This window comes from Poecilia reticulata, chromosome 7, assembly GCF_904066995.2.
Source record: "Poecilia reticulata chromosome 7, P_reticulata-male-v2, whole genome shotgun sequence".
NCBI classification, from domain to species: Eukaryota; Metazoa; Chordata; class Actinopteri; order Cyprinodontiformes; family Poeciliidae; genus Poecilia; species Poecilia reticulata.
In genome coordinates this window covers 24,764,941-24,780,824 of record NC_088836.1, presented here as the reverse complement: position 1 = coordinate 24,780,824, position 15,884 = coordinate 24,764,941, and the positions used below count along the sequence as shown (strand labels likewise).

The window sequence follows — 15,884 nt, the reverse complement described above, 5'->3', positions numbered from 1 at the left end:
ATTTAGCAAACCAGGACTACTCTGTGTCATTTGGCAATTAAAAATCTAATCCATCACATTTGTGGTTCCTCAAGACTTCAGGTTGTGACCACTTTTATTTATGCCAGATGCTCTCATTTAGCTTTGGGGACATGTTAATCAATCAATCAATCAATCAAATTTTATTTGTATAGCACATTCAGCAGCAAGGCATTTCAAAGTGCTTTACATAATTAAAATAAAAACAGCATGTGACATTAAATAAACAGTGAGAAAGAGATAAAAAAAAAGATAAAAACATTAAAACCCGCACCCCTTTAGGACTTCAGTGAAACGCCGTTTAACTGGGATTCTAACCCTCAGGGACTTTAGTCAAAAACACCGTTTGACAAGGACTTCAACCTCTAGGTTTTTAGTTGAACGCTGTCAACAGGGACTCTAAACCCCGTAGAACTTTAGTGAAACGTCGTTTAACTGGGACGTTTTCTGGGGGGCTTTACTGTCACCATCTTCACATTTGTTCCTATATTTTCCTGTCAAACGTTTGAATTCTCCTATGGCTGACAGGGCCGTGCACAGACCACTAAAGGGGCATGTGCTCAACGACAAAAAAAGGGCACATCTAACCGCATTCTAGGACAGAATTTTAACAAAGCCACTCAGCTTTCAGAGTTTAATAAACAATGATAAATTACAAAAATGTGAGATATACAATCAAAGCTAACAAACATCTCCATATAGAGCATAACACTATGCCTATGTAAGATATTTTATTAGTAATTTATTTCTGCAGGTCTATTTTGTTATAGTAAAGTATTGCTATATTCAAACCCGCAATTTAGCAGGATATGTAAATCAGAGCTGGACCAGACATATTTTGTCTTTACGGAATTACACTATTAAAAATATAAACAAGGGCACAATGCAACCTTTTACTGTACTCTAATCTTTAAAAAAGAGCTGCCTGTTTGCTACACTTGCAGTTGAGATGAAGACGGTCCATTCAGGAAAGCAGAGCTGCATCAAACTTTAACGTGGAACTGCAGAATAAAAAACAAAAGCAAATATTGAATTGTTAATGCATGCCAAAAAGCCCGACTTTTGCTTAAAAAAAAATTTAAATCAGTTTTGACTCATGAAGTTAACTTTCTTTGCAAAACAAAGTTATTTGCACTTGTCAGAAATCTTTTCTTGCTATTCTTGCTTGTGATTCTCACTTGACGTCGTGAGCAGGGCCTAAAATCACAACAAAAGATTTCTGATGTGGGCACATAAATGTTTATGTTTGGTAAAAAATGAGTTATTTAATTAAAAAAAAGTCTTTTAAACAAATTTTTTTTTAAAGGAATCATTACAATTCCAAAAGTTTTGATTACAATTTTATTTTACTTAACTGAGGTTAGTTTTTTTTTTTTCCATTGAATAATTAGGAAACAAATTTCACTTCATACTCTGCGAACCAGACCCTAAAAAGTCTGGGTTGAGTTTTTTTCCCCTTCATTAATGTCACTTTTATTACATTCATTATATCAATCATGGTAGTTCAGGGCAAGTTATTTTTAATTCTAAATGAATATCCTTGTTGGGCTATTATTTAAGTGTTATTCTCCTTCAAGATACATTTACCTAACGCTAGAATAAATGAAATGTACATTATGCAGCAAAGGAAATTAGAAGATCGGACATATATCCATTGATGATAGGTTTTGGACGGGCGATGTGCCCTTATTGCATAAGCAATACTAAAGAATGACTGATATCATTAAAGATACAGGGGAGAAGCTTTTTAGTTATCTAGCTTTGCTAGCAAAGTCGTTAGCTATCAGCTAGCTAATAGCACAACAACAGCCTAATGTAGGATAAAAATAGTGAATTGATAGATAAGAACAGTTTTTCCTCACCTGGCTGTCTCCTCCCGCTCACTCGTTCTTCAGGCCTCTGCGTCCGCCTTTCTCTGTCAGTGTCTGTTGTATTTCATTACCTCTCTGCTTAAACCGCTCCGAGCTGAAGCAGAAACGATACTTCAACATGTTCCGTCATCTGACAAGTAGCAAGTCTACTCCACTTTATTCACCAAAAACTGTTCTGTAATCTGGAACGTTCGCTACGTTGAGCTCTGCAGTTAGCCGCCTTATCTCACTGCGCGAGAGGCAATTGCGTCATGCGTCACGGGCAAAAGGTCAAAGGTAACAAGGTGACCGGCTTATTATGTTGTACCAAAAAGAAACAAAAAAGCAAAGAATTTTAGCACATGTTTTTATGTGTCAGAAGAGGACTTAGGAAATAATACCAAAAAATAAATAAATAAATTTGACCAAAAGGGGCAAGGAGCAAAAAGGGCAGGTGCTCAAGCACCCCCAGCTACCTCCTATGCACGTGCCTGTCAGGTTACATTGTGTTGCAATCAATGTTGTCGGAAGAAAGAGTTTTATGCGCTTAATGTCCGATTTGCTATAGCTATATATTGAATTCATTGTCGCTAGCTGGGGTGGCAACAGGGGTGGAAAGGCTCTCGTTTGGGGTGGCAACTTCTCCGAGTGCTGATGCCTTGCCTGTCCTGAACGCAGCGCACAATTGGAGATGAAGCCAAGAACAGAGGAGGTGTATTCCTCCAGGTCTACCTCTCCCTCATAAGTAGCTGCCTCTCAGAAGATCAACCAATCTGTGGGCTGAAAACAGTCCTGGAACACAAAGGCTGCATCTCTGGGCCACACAGTGACTGTCTTCTTCGTTGGTCTAATCCATCTCATCAGTGGATGATATGCTGGCACCAGGAGGATGGAGATGTGTTTGGAGAGGCCAAGATGAGGGTGAGGAAGAGCTCTGTACGCACTGTGAATGTTGGTGTGGACATGGTCCAGAGTGTAAGATGGATGAAAACTGGGCAGAGTGTCCGTCAGTTTCACGTGGTTAAAGTCTCCCAGCTCATGTAAAACGCCTCCGGGTGCTTCATCTGCATTGAGCTAACGGTGTCATACAGCTCCTTCGATGCTTCGTTGCCGTTAGCACCCTGTGGAATGTAAACAATGTTGACGAACATCGCAGTAAACTCCTGAGGCAGATAGGATAGCTGACAGCTGTTAACCAGTCCACAGTTAGTACACCAATCTGCATTCACTTACATACACTGTCCTGCTCCTTCTGACATACATTGTTTTTTCTGAGTGTTGGTCGCGGTCTGCTTGGAATAACTGAATACTGTTAATCTGGAAGGCTCAACGGCATGTTGCTGTTAAGCCAGGTTTACGTTAGGCAAAGAATGGCACAGTCCATCTCTGCAAAAACTCTCAGCCTCAGATGTAACAAATCCACTATCTTATCCAGTGACGGGACATTAGCCAGAAAGAGAGTCAGAATTGGTGGCTTCCTAGGCACCAGTAACATGCTCACCGGTTTCCCCTTTTTCAGGTTTCAGGCACAAACTTTTCTTTTGATCATTGGTCCTGGCACCCTTGCTGTGCCACTCCATTATACTGAAGAGCCGCTGTCTCCCAAGTGTGGATTTCAGCCTTTTCGATATTTTACCAGCTGAACTGTCTCCAATGGCCATCAGCTTAACTGAGCTGCATTCAGATGTCACAAAGAGTGATGCACAAAAAGCTGCATTCTTGAATTCTACCGTCATAACCATTGCAGAACCTAGAGAGCAAGAAGAAGGATTGCATCCCAACAAGACTTTGAAAACGATTTGTCCAGACGAAGAATTAACAATGAGTCAAAGCAGCAAGACTTCGTTTTCGGATTCCGAAGAAGAAAAAGCCCATCAGATGTTAGCAAGAGAAAGACAGAGGCTTCATGACATCCTGCAAGAAGTCGGCAGGATGTCCTTTGAGACTCACTCATTAATGAAAAGCAAATGAGGAGTTAAAAATCAAAGTTCTAAACCTAGAACAAGCAGAGTTCGAAAAAAACGAGCATGTTCAAGAGAAGGATGAAGAATTTAAAAAACTGGTGGAAATGAACATAACCTTAGAAGAGGATAAGGACATACTGGAAAAGAGGAACACTGCAATGGAGAATAAAAACATTGACTATAATAAGGAAATTGTCGCGTTGAAGCAGAAATTCAGGGCTTTGGAGAAGGAGAATATCAACCTGACCCTAAAAACCAACACTCTAGAGGAGAAAAACACCGCCCTGGAGGAGGAAAACTCTGTCCTCGAGGACAAAAACACCACCCTGCAGTAGGAAAACTTAATCTTGGAGGGGAAAAACAAAGTTTATTCTACGAAAGTCTCTAACCTGAGGCGGGAAAGGAATTTTCTGTATAGGAAATCCACTTTCTTGGAGAAAGAAAACGCAACACTGAAGGAGGAAAACGCCTCCCGGCAGATGGAAAACAAAAAATTTGTGGAACAGCATAACCAGGAGCCATCTGATGAAGAAGCCAACAAAGACATCCAGTCGGTATCAGACCAGCCACAAAAGGAGCCACATCTTTTCAGACGTGTAATCGGAGGCGTCTACAATACACTGCTGACAATGTATCAAACCGGCACTCTGAGGTATTGGGTATAAAGATGGTACTTCTAACTAAAGAAGTGAACCTCCAGGGCTTTATATGGAGTCCTCCAGGGCTTTATATGGAGTCCTGTTGGTCTCTCAGACTGCTTCCGCCTCCTTCCGTGACTTGGTAGGGAGTCCTGTGGGTTTCCGGTCTGACCTCTAGGGTTCACAGCGAGTCCTGTTGGTCTCCGGGCTAACCTCCAGGGCCCCGTAGCAAGTCCCGTCGGTCTCCCGGCCTGCTTCTCTGCTTCCTTGACTTGGTAGGGAGTCCTGTGGGTCTCCGGTCTGACCACTAGGGTTCACAGCGAGTCCTGTTGGTCTCCGGGCTAACCTTCAGGGCTTCGTAGCAAGTCCTTTCGGTCTCCCGGGCTGCTTCCGTGACTTGGTAGGGAGTCCTGTGGGTTTCCGGTCTGACCTCTAGGGTTCACAGCGAGTCCTGTTGGTCTCCGGGCTAACCTCCAGGGCTGTGTAGCAAGTCCTGTCTGTCTCCCGGCCTGCTTCTTTCTGCTTCCCTGACTTGGTAGGGAGTCCTGTGGGTCTCCGTTCTGACCACTAGGGTTCACAGCGAGTCCTGTTGGTCTCCGGGCTAACCTCCAGGGCTCCGTAGCAAGTCCTGTCGGTCTCCCAGCCTGCTTCCCTGACTTGGTAGGGAGTCCTGTGGGTCCACAGGCTGACCTCTAGGGTTAACAGCGAGTCCTGTTAGTCTCTGGGCTAACCTCCAGGCCTCCGTAGCAAGTCCTGTCGGTCTCCCAGCCTGCTTCAGTGACTTGGTAGGGAGTCCTGTGGGTCTCTGGTCTGACCTCTAGGGTTCACAGCGAGTCCTGTTGGTCTCCGGGCTAACCTCGAGGGCTTCGTAGCAAGTCCTTCCGGCCTGCTTCTGTGACTTGGTAGGGAGTCCTGTGCGTCTCCGGTCTGACCTCTAGGGTTCACAGCGAGTCCTTTTGGTCTCCGGGCTAACCTCCAGGTCTTCGTAGCAAGTCCTTTCGGTCTCCCGGCCTGCTTCCGTGACTTGGTAGGGAGTCCTGTGGGTCTCCGGTCTGACCTCTAGGGTTCACAGCGAGTCCTGTTGGTCTCCGGGCTAACCTCGAGGGCTTCGTAGCAAGTCCTTCCGGCCTGCTTCTGTGACTTGGTAGGGAGTCCTGTGCGTCTCCGGTCTGACCTCTAGGGTTCACAGCGAGTCCTTTTGGTCTCCGTGCTAACCTCCAGGTCTTCGTAGCAAGTCCTTTCGGTCTCCCGGCCTGCTTCCGTGACTTGGTAGGGAGTCCTGTGCGTCTCCGGTCTGACCTCTAGGGTTCACAGCGAGTCCTTTTGGTCTCCGTGCTAACCTCCAGGGCTTCGTAGCAAATCCTGTAGGTCTTAAAGTTCCACCCTGTTAGGAAAGATTGTGAAAAATGTTAATTCAGTAGAATTCCATCCATCCATTTTCTTACACCCTTGTCCCTCAGTGGGGTCGGGAGGGGTGCTGGTGCCTATCTCCAGCTAGCGTATCGGGCGAGAGGCGGGGTACACCCTGGACAGGTCGCCAGTCTGTCGCAGGGCAACACAGAGACACACAACCATGCACACACACACTCAACACCTAGGGGCAATGTGGAGAGGCCAATTTACCTGACAGTCCTGTTTTTGAACTGTGGGAGGAAACCAGAGTACCAGGAGAAAACCCACGCATGCACAGGGAGAACATACAAACTCCATGCAGAAAGACCAGGGCCGGGAATCGAACCCAGAACCTTCTTGCTGCAAGGCAACAGCTCTACCATTCAGTAGAATTTAAAAAACATAATATTGGATTTAGTCATTAAAGGTTTGTTATTCTGTTGAATATTAGCTAGCTAAATGTTAACCACATAAGGAGCTACAGGTAGATTAGTTAGAAAGTTCCACCCTGTTATGTTCCACCCTGTTATGATAGATTGTGAAAAATGTTTATTCAGTAGAATTAAAAAAACCCATAATTTTAGATTTAGTCATTAAAGGTTTGTTATTTTGTTGAAGGTTAGCTAGCTAAATGTTGACCACATAAAGAACTACAGGTAGATTAGTTAGAAAAGTTCCACCGTTATGTTCATGAACCAAATAAGGTAGAAATTAGGGTGAAAAGTAATATTTTTAAGTCAAATAAAAAAATGTCAGATGATGGAATAGAGTTGCAGAGTAGTCTGAGGTATTATCAGATGTCTTTGCCATTTATCTGTTTTCATTTCACTAGTTACCCCCATTGACTCCTGTGAGGGGAACAATGAGTACCTGTCATGGGAAAATCCACTACAGAGATATCACCTGTTTTTGCCAAATAGAGCCAGGACAAATACTCTACCTATACTTTGACTTGAAAGAGGCAATCCTGCAACTAATAATAAAATCATCAGATTTTAGAATCAAAGACTTTGATTTTCCACCCTGTTTTGGGACAATTCACCATGTTATGTTCCATTCCACACGTTTTTATTAAATATTGTTACAGAAACATTAAGTACTGTGAATTTATCTGTGCCATGTTGGGAATTGAAGACCAATAAATGCAAATATTGGTATAAGTTTTTAAAATTACCAATATTTTCAATGCTACCAGTAATAATGAGTAAAAAAACAGTTTTTTCTTTACAATAGTCATAAATGATTCGTAACTTTATGATGCATTACAATTTCAAGAATAAAACATATTATATAGTAAAAGGGACACACTCTGTTTAAGAAAAAGTCATAATTTTTCCAAATTTAAATGTTTAACTATGTGTAGTCTATATGTAAATGTTCATAAGAGGGTGGAACACATTCAGAGACAATGGTGAAAAAAAAACACATGTAATTATTAATTTATCCAATCCTGAGCTTGCCCATTATTAATTTCTTATTGTTTACATGTCAGTGTTGTAACAAAATATTTAAAACTTAAAACAATACTTCTTTTTTTTTCAAAAATCCTAAGGCCAAAATGTTGCCGCAAAAAAAGAATCACCCAGTACAATTGTATTATTTAAGTATGTTTTTAATACATAGTTCAGCATATTTAAATATGCTTAGTGGCTATAACAATAGAATAGGAATGGAATATTCTGATATCAATGTATGAAGAGCACTTTACAAAGCACACTGCCGTTCATAATTTATTTAATAAATTATTTAGTAATATCAATACATATTTATATAACTATACAAACACAATTAAATAATGATTAATACTGAATAATATATTGGATATATATATATATATATATATATATATATACATACATACATACAGGGGTGAAAGTAGTTTTAAATTCTTGGGGGTACTATGACAAAAAGTAAAACTGCTTCTTTGGGTGCTTTGGAGTTTCTGTGCTGATTAATTTTTTTTGCGGAGCAATAAAAGCTGGGTATCTCTTGCATTGTTACAGAATGGAGCTGTATTTTCCTCAGCCCACTGGCTGCAATGTTGACACCTTGAGATGCCATGAGACCTAATTCTGAACATCATGGAATGGAGTGCATCCCAGTTTTCCATGTCTGGCATATAACCGTTCATTTTAGCTTTTAAACTGGTTTTATTGATCCTGTGTCCAGACTGAGGGATAATCAGTAGCCTACCATCATGACCTGTTTGTTCTGAAGATCCTGCAGCTTCCACTTCTCTTCCTAACATGGCGCCTCCTCACCCTGACTCTCATACTGACAGGAGGAACCACAGAGCTCTGTTAGGTTAAAGCTCATCTTCTAAAGTTGGGATATTTTTCCTCCAACAGGTTCCAGAGGAATAACCTCAAACCAGATGTTGGACTGGATTTTATTTCACTGTCATTTGTGAATGTTAGCTTGTCATTTAACAGTGGTGCAATAAAAGTTGAAAAAAGAAAACCTTCCGCGATCGACGTATCGCACCCCTGCTCTAACAAAGAACAGTTCAGAAACTATATGAAATTTTGGGGGGAAAGCTATTTATTAACTGATTAAGTCGTGTTTTGGATTGTTCTTGAAAAACTAATCAGTCACGGCTGCACAGTGAACCCACTGATTTTTTACAGCAGACAGCCGCCCCACTCTTTTGCAGGTACTGCGTACCCCCGCTACATCTTTTAAGGGAACGCAGCACCCTGCCGTACCCCCCTACTTTCACCTCTGATTATGTTTTTCAGCCAACGAGTTCTAGCTTCAGAGAGATTCAGCAGCTGAGATCGAGTCCAATATCTGATGTGAGATTCATCCGTGCTGCAGTGAATCCGTCTCTCTTTATAGATATCTCCCTCTTCTTCCTCACATCGTGTCTTTAGGAAACTTTCAAAACAAAAACGGAAGATTTGGGATGTATTTTACTAGTGAAAGAATTACGATTAAATAATAGTCTTTACCACCTTCAGGGCCATGCAGAGACCACTAAAGGGGCAGGTGCTCAACAACAAAAAAGGGCACATCTAACCACATTCTAGGACAAAATATTAAAGCCACACAGCTTTCAGAGTTTAATAAACAATGATAAATTACAAAAATGTCCATCCATCCATACAACTATGCATATGTAAGATATTTTATTAGAAATCACAACAAAAGATTTCAGATGTGTGCAAATAAATGTTTATGTTTAGTAAAAAATGAGTTATTTAATTTTAAAAAAGTCTTTTAATCAAAACTTTTTTTTTAAAGGAATCATTACAATTCCAAAAGTTTTGATTACAATTTTATTTTACTTAACTGAGGTTAGTGTTTTTTTCCATTGAATAATTGGGAAACAAATTTAACTTCACACTCTGCAAACCAGACCCTAAACTTAAAGTCTGGGTTGAGTTTTTTTCCCCTTCATTAATTACACACTTTTATTACATTCATTATATCTTATCATGGTAATTCAGGGTGAGTTATTTTTAATTCTAAATGAATATCTTTGTTGGACTATTATTTAAGTGTTATTCTCCTTCAAGATACATTTACCTATCGCCAGAATAAATGCAGCATACATTAATACATTACGCAGCAAAGGAAATTAGAAGATCGGACATATATTCATTATGGAGATGATCGGTTTTGGACGGGCGATGTGCCCTTATTGCATAAGCGATACTGAAGAATGACTGATATCATTAAAGATACAGGGAAGAAGCTTTTTAGTTATCTAGCTTTGCTAGCAAAGTCGTTAGCTAGCAGCTAGCTAATAGCATATCAACAACACTCAAATGTCTGTATGATAAAAATAGTGAATTGATAGATAAGAACAGTTTTTCCTCACCTGGCTGTCTCCTCCCGCTCAGTGGTTCTTCAGAGAAAGACAGACCCAGAGGCCTGTCAGTGTCTGTTGTATTTCATTACCTCTCTGCTTAAACCGCGACTCCGAGCTGAAGCAGAAACGATACTTCAACGTTTTCCGTCATCTGACAAGTAGCAAGTCTACTCCACTTTATTCACCAAAAACTGTTCTGTAATCTGGAACGTTCGCTACGTTGAGCTCCGCAGTTAGCCGCCTTATCTCACTGCGCGAGAGGCAATAGCGTCATGCGTCACGGGCAAAAGGTCAAAGGTAACAAGGTGACCGGCTTATTATGTTGTACAAAAAAGAAACAAAAAAGCAAAGAATTTTAGCACATGTTTTTATGTGTCAGAAGAGGGCTTAGGAAATAATAATACCAAAAAAATAAATAAAAATAAATAAATACATTGACCAAAACGGCACTTGGGGGCAAGGAGAAAAAAGGGCAGGTGCTCAAGCACCCCAGCTGCCCCCTCTGCACGTGCCTGATGGCTGATGCTGTACAAATGCAGTTTTCTGTCCATGATTTGCAGTGTTTTCAGGAGTAGTGAGGGGCAACATGTGGCATTCTCACGATTTAATAGCCCTTCAGTCAGGAGCTTGTTTATAGCCTAGCTTAGCATAAAGACTAAAAGCATCAGAGGAAAAACTATGGTTTCCAAATCCAACTTTTTCTGACAGAAAGATTAAACATGTACTACACTAAAACTTGGACTAATCCAGTTTAATCTGTTTCATACAAACAAGTAGTCACTACTATTTGGTTTTAGTTTACACTGGAAGATCTCTACATAGCTGTGTATTTTGATTTGTTTCTCTTTAAAATTGTAATGCAGGTGTCATCTGCTGCAAACAGCAGTGCATTTTACCTTGCAATTGGTTGATATCAATATTTCTTCTAATGCTATTACTACCTCTGTAACCACTAGATAAGATGGGAACCATGACATATAGTCTCTTTCTGCAATTTCTTTGGATTCTCATGCGTAAGCACAACATTTTTCTAGGCCAAGGAAAAATAATTAGTCATCCTAACAGACATGATTCACTAAGTCTGGCAGTCCAGGTTAGTTGGAAAGAGTGCTCCTCTGCACTTTAATTAGCAAAAAGTGTTTGTAAAGAATAAAAGAGAGGCAGGTAGCTATCTTTGTGCCAAATTATTTGCAAGAAAGCCATCTGAATGCTTCATAAAATAAAAAAAGTCTGCAATGCTTTCTCACTCTTCCCCTACTTTTGTTGAATCCAAATCCCTCCTCCTTTTATAGAGAGGTTCACAGCACCTTCCTCTTCCTAAAGTCTCTCATCTTTGCTCAGGGGAATTAGACAGAAAGTCTGACATGAAAGAAACCATCTGAACAAAAGCACAAGCTAAGAACAAGAAAACAGAAAAAAGACAGGAGAGAAATGAGAGACAATAGAATAGATTCATGCAAGTTCATAATTTAAAAAAGAACATGTAATGTGACTTTTCAGCTTGCACTAACAGTGAGTTCCTCTAGAAGGTGAATTAAAAATGAGTTAATTCACCTTTATGTATCTATAAAGTGAATGTTAAGAGATATAACTAATTAAACTTTTCATTGATCCGATATGACACACTGTTGTTTTACATGTGATTTAAAATTCCAAGTTTGAGTTTTAAAAAATAAAATAGCAAAAAGTCTCAATATCTTCATCAGTCTTTTTTTTTTTTTACCATGCAATTATAACCTGAAAAAAAAAGAAGTCATACAAAACGTAAAGAAAATAGTCAGGATGAAAACAGTGGCTCAATAGTCAGATGAATATGAAATAGCCTAAATAGGTGAAGTCCATTGAATATTTGTGCATCAAGCTAATTTAAAGATGATGAACTTTGTCTTTAGTCATTTAAATATGTAGCTGCTCTTATTTTATAACAAACATAAGTGGCAACAAAAAGTTGTTTGCTTAATCAGAGGCCCCTTTAAAATGTTCAGGCACCTAGAGTACGTGCAGTAAACTATTTAATATTTTATAGATTATAATATTTAATATTTCATAAAATATCCCATAAAATATAGAATATTTAGTCGACAGCATTAATCAAGAATATACTGCATTATCTAAATTGACTGTGAGGCATTGAACTCCACTGGAGCCTGCGCTGGAATCTCGTATTGAAATTATATTGAATTGTCCCTTGTCTTTAGTGTATTACCTTCGTATTATACAGCGTTTGAAACTTAGTGATTACCAAAAATAAACGGAGCACTGGAGCAAGTGTCATGGTGAAGGTTGTGCCACTACCAGCAAGATCAAATTTCTGTCCTGCCTCCAGTTGTAAATGCTGCTGCACCGCGGCGATAGACATATTACTGCTGGCTCTGGGCGTCACTATCGAGCAGCAGAAATGTCCTAGATGCCCTGCTCTGTACTTGACTCTTTCAGAGTCGTTAAATCAGTGGAAAATCTGTTCATATCATCAAAGAGTCACGCAGAGGTTGGCTCCGGTAATAGGCAGCCTGTCATGGAACCTCACCGCTCTGGATGATTATCACAGACAGATATAGTTCACTTGGTAATGCTCTCATGTTACCAACAGATCTCTGTTTCAGATTCCAGAAGCGGGGGGACAGCTGAAGTTCTGAGCTGGACTAGGCTCAAACAAAATACACTTCACTTTCATGATGCATTGCATGCAAGAAACCCACGATCGGTTTCTTTGTTAAAGAAAATACCGATGAGTGTGTGCTGTTGTAAAGCACCACCCACGTCACAGGTTCGAATCCCGGCCTGATGACCTGTGCCGCGTGTCTTTCCCCCCTTTCCCCTGAAGGTTTGTTTCAAGTAAAGTAGGCAGGTGGAGAGAAAAGAGTATCAGTCAAAAAAGTGAAAGATTGAAATAAAGTAAATCCTTCTGAATCCAAAGCTAAGACCAAGCAGAGAGCATCTCAGTTTTGCCCAATAAGGTATGGAATGCTGAGATACCTCGGCCATGTGATGTGAAGAAGCAAAGTGACTTAGAGGGAGTGGGAGGCTGGTTCTCCTGCTATGTCTGCCAACAAGATAATAACCAGCTTTTCTAGTTAGATAAATCTCTGAACACGTGTTATCTAAAATTACAAAAGTGTTGCGTCACAGATCTAAGAAAATTGTAGCCTTGAAGGAGGTTGAAACAGAATGTTAGAACAATGATGGTGATAAAATGTGATTTTTTTCAGAATAGATTTTGTGTCTGTGGGGAAAAAAAAGAGAAACATATCCTCTAGAGATTATTAGAAATATTATATGTTGCAATATTTTTGATCATTTATGCAATGACAATCTTTAAGAACTGAAGTACTTTTGCATATAGACAGAACAAATATATTAAATGGCTGCTAAAAATTCTGGAAAAATTATGAAGAAAAACAAATGTACTTTTGGCTCCATCTAGTGGTACAACAACACTCGACTCATCTTTCTCCTGGTTGGTATAAGAGTGAAATCTGAAGAAGGATTTTCACACACCTCTGAGCCCTCAGCATCACAGCGGCGGTATCTTTGCTGGAGCTCCGTAGAAGATGTGAGCTGTGCTGCATCTTCAACTGGATTCTGGTTTTCATCTCTCCACGTCTTTTCACCAACTGCACATAAAAATGTATTCACAGCGTTTTGGGCTGCTAGAGTTCTTTGGCCCACTTTATGGAATAAAACAGAATTAACTTATTCTGTTTTGGTCCAAACAGAATCAGTTAATGACTCGAGAATACCCCAAACCAAAAAAATGACATCAGGATGTAAATTTCGTTGTTTGTCTTGCATGCTGTGGATGTGTAGTGACATTAACATGTAGGGCATGCCTGTTTGGGCAGTTGAAATTTTGCTAGTTTATTTATCTATAAGACATGGAAGTCACAATTAAACAAGAATGTGAGCTTAAGGTAAAAATGTATCCATCCTAATTCAGCATTACTTCGCTGTGGTAACAAGGCTAGGAAGGAAACCCAGATATTCCGCTCTCCCAGGAGGCATACTTGAAGAATCTTCAAAATAAATCCACCTGGGAAGCATCCTTATCTGATGCCCCACTCAACACAGGAAACCATTTTTCGGTGAGGAGGAGTAGTTCACCTCTTTGCCCCCCAAAGGTGAAGTTCATTGTCTTATCACTGAGATTCATCACGGTGAAGCTTATTTCGGTGTTTTGTATCCAAGATCTTGTGCTTTCATTCCTGATCCATATCTCATGGCCACAGGTGAGGGTCAGAATGTAGACAGTCCAGCAAATCAAGAAGTTAGCCTTTAGGCTGACCTCATTCTTCACCACCACGACAAAAGGTAGCTCCCTACACATATACTGCTGCATTACACAGATCTTAGTGACCACAAGGTATCACATGTAAATTGGAGAGTTTAGAAGCATATTAGGATCTCCATATTAGGATCTCCTTGTTTATCAAAGGCAGCTCCACTGTAGAAAATTCCCTTTCCTGCTCACAGCTAATCGAATTAGCCCCGTCATTATCAAAGTCTATTTTGAAGACAAAAGCGCAACACAGAACATTCACTACCTGGCAACAATAGACAAGATTAAACCCGTAGAAAATGCGTCTTAACAAGAAAGCATGAAGAGCATTCTATGAACAGACAGTTAACTCAGTTAAACTTGTTTCAGAAAATGTGAAAAATAAAAGTACTGTGCACAAACAGGCTCATCATCTAATGCAAATGAGATTAACTGCAAAATTTATTGAGCCACAAAAATAGACCACGATTCCATCATTCTAAAACAGGGGCAATGCGGCTTGCTGATGCAACACCAGCAGCTGAAGTTGAGGAAGTTATTTAGAGCACAGATAGACTACAGACTAAGACAATTCTCTTTTTATTGAGGCGTCTGTGGAACAGCATGGGAGAGAAATCGCCTTGCAATTGGAAGTTGGTGAGTTCATCCTCAGCTTCCCCTAACTGTATGTCAAAGTCTCCTTAGGGTATACACTAAACTTCATTGTCTACCAATCTGCAACCTTGTGTGTCTTTGTATGTGTGAGCAGTGTAAAAAAAAAGGCACTGCAACTATATAAATGCATTTTATCTCCCATCACTGAAATACATTGATTTAGGTTTTGAATGTAAAACCTTGAAATTTCCAGTTAACAGAAGAACTGTCTCAATTACTTTAGACACCTGGAGAATAATCCTACTAAAGCAAACCAAAACCAAAGGCCAAGGTAAAGTTATGGTTAGCTAATTTATGTACATGTTTCCATCATGTAAACCACTTTGAATTGCGTTGTTGCTTAAATGTGCTATACAGATAAGCTTGCCTTGCCTTACCTTAGATTTTAACTGCTGAAAAAGGAGAATGTGACATCAGAGAGGTGGAATTCCTCCATAAATATATTATAGATAAAAAAAATATTAAAAGGAATATGAACATTAAGTAGAAGAATTCCTTTAATTTAATTAAATCACAATATCAAAAATTCTAATTTGAATATCTAAAATTAGCTATAAATATATATCAAAAGTTGTTTGCAGTAAAAATGTATGTGACTGCTGTGATTTGACTTTAAATTATCTCTCCATCCATTTCCCATGATATCAAATGCGGTGAAGGATTTAAGACCTACATGACTGGACAGGTTACCTCTTCATCACAAGATATTAATCGGGTTTAAATGTTGATTCATTATGTTCCACTGATCCCTAATATTGGTAATATCATTTCATTTCCCATAAATATTTGTGACACCATGTATCATGAAAGAACAGCCTAGTAAAAAAATATATTAAATAACTTCAATCCTACCTCTGAAGAAGCCACTGCTTTGAGGGAAACCATGGTATCCAGACGCAGACAGATTTGACAGGTTTGGAGATTCTGCAACAGTCTCTAACCTGTTCTCAATGTTCCCCTCCTAAATAAGTAAGAAAGTCATATAGAATACATTAAGAAACTCCAGATTTCATAAAATGTACAAATAAACTTCTGCAGCAAAAAAGCTCAGGTGTGATTTCTGGCTACCTTGTCTATTTGGGTCCACTTCAGAGTAAACTCAGACGTTTCTATGGACTCAGTCAGGCCAGTCTGATCTCCTGTGTCATCTGCAAAGCCTCTTCTCAGACACAGCCTGTTTCCTTGAGTGCCTTCTTCCTCCTTCTCTCTGTCTTGATGAGACAGGCTGTAGCTCATCTGAGCCTCTTTCAGGTCTGTGAGAGTCACACCCTGCGGGAT

The 15,884-nt window shown here is 39.8% G+C and overlaps 1 protein-coding gene across 4 annotated transcripts in view; it reads right to left on the bottom strand.

Annotated features, from left to right (window-relative positions):
- Positions 1-15,884, bottom strand: part of ppp1r12b (protein phosphatase 1, regulatory subunit 12B) — a 31,979-nt gene that overhangs the window by 14,361 nt on the left and 1,734 nt on the right. For all 4 annotated transcript variants that reach the window (XM_017305746.2, XM_017305747.2, XM_081609142.1 and 1 more), the window contains exons 3-5: positions 15,675-15,875; positions 15,459-15,567; positions 13,175-13,290 (exon numbers count right to left, since the gene is read on the bottom strand). In XM_017305746.2, the coding sequence (XP_017161235.2) occupies positions 13,175-13,290; positions 15,459-15,567; positions 15,675-15,875 (426 nt within the window). The remainder of the gene's footprint in view (positions 1-13,174; positions 13,291-15,458; positions 15,568-15,674; positions 15,876-15,884) is intronic.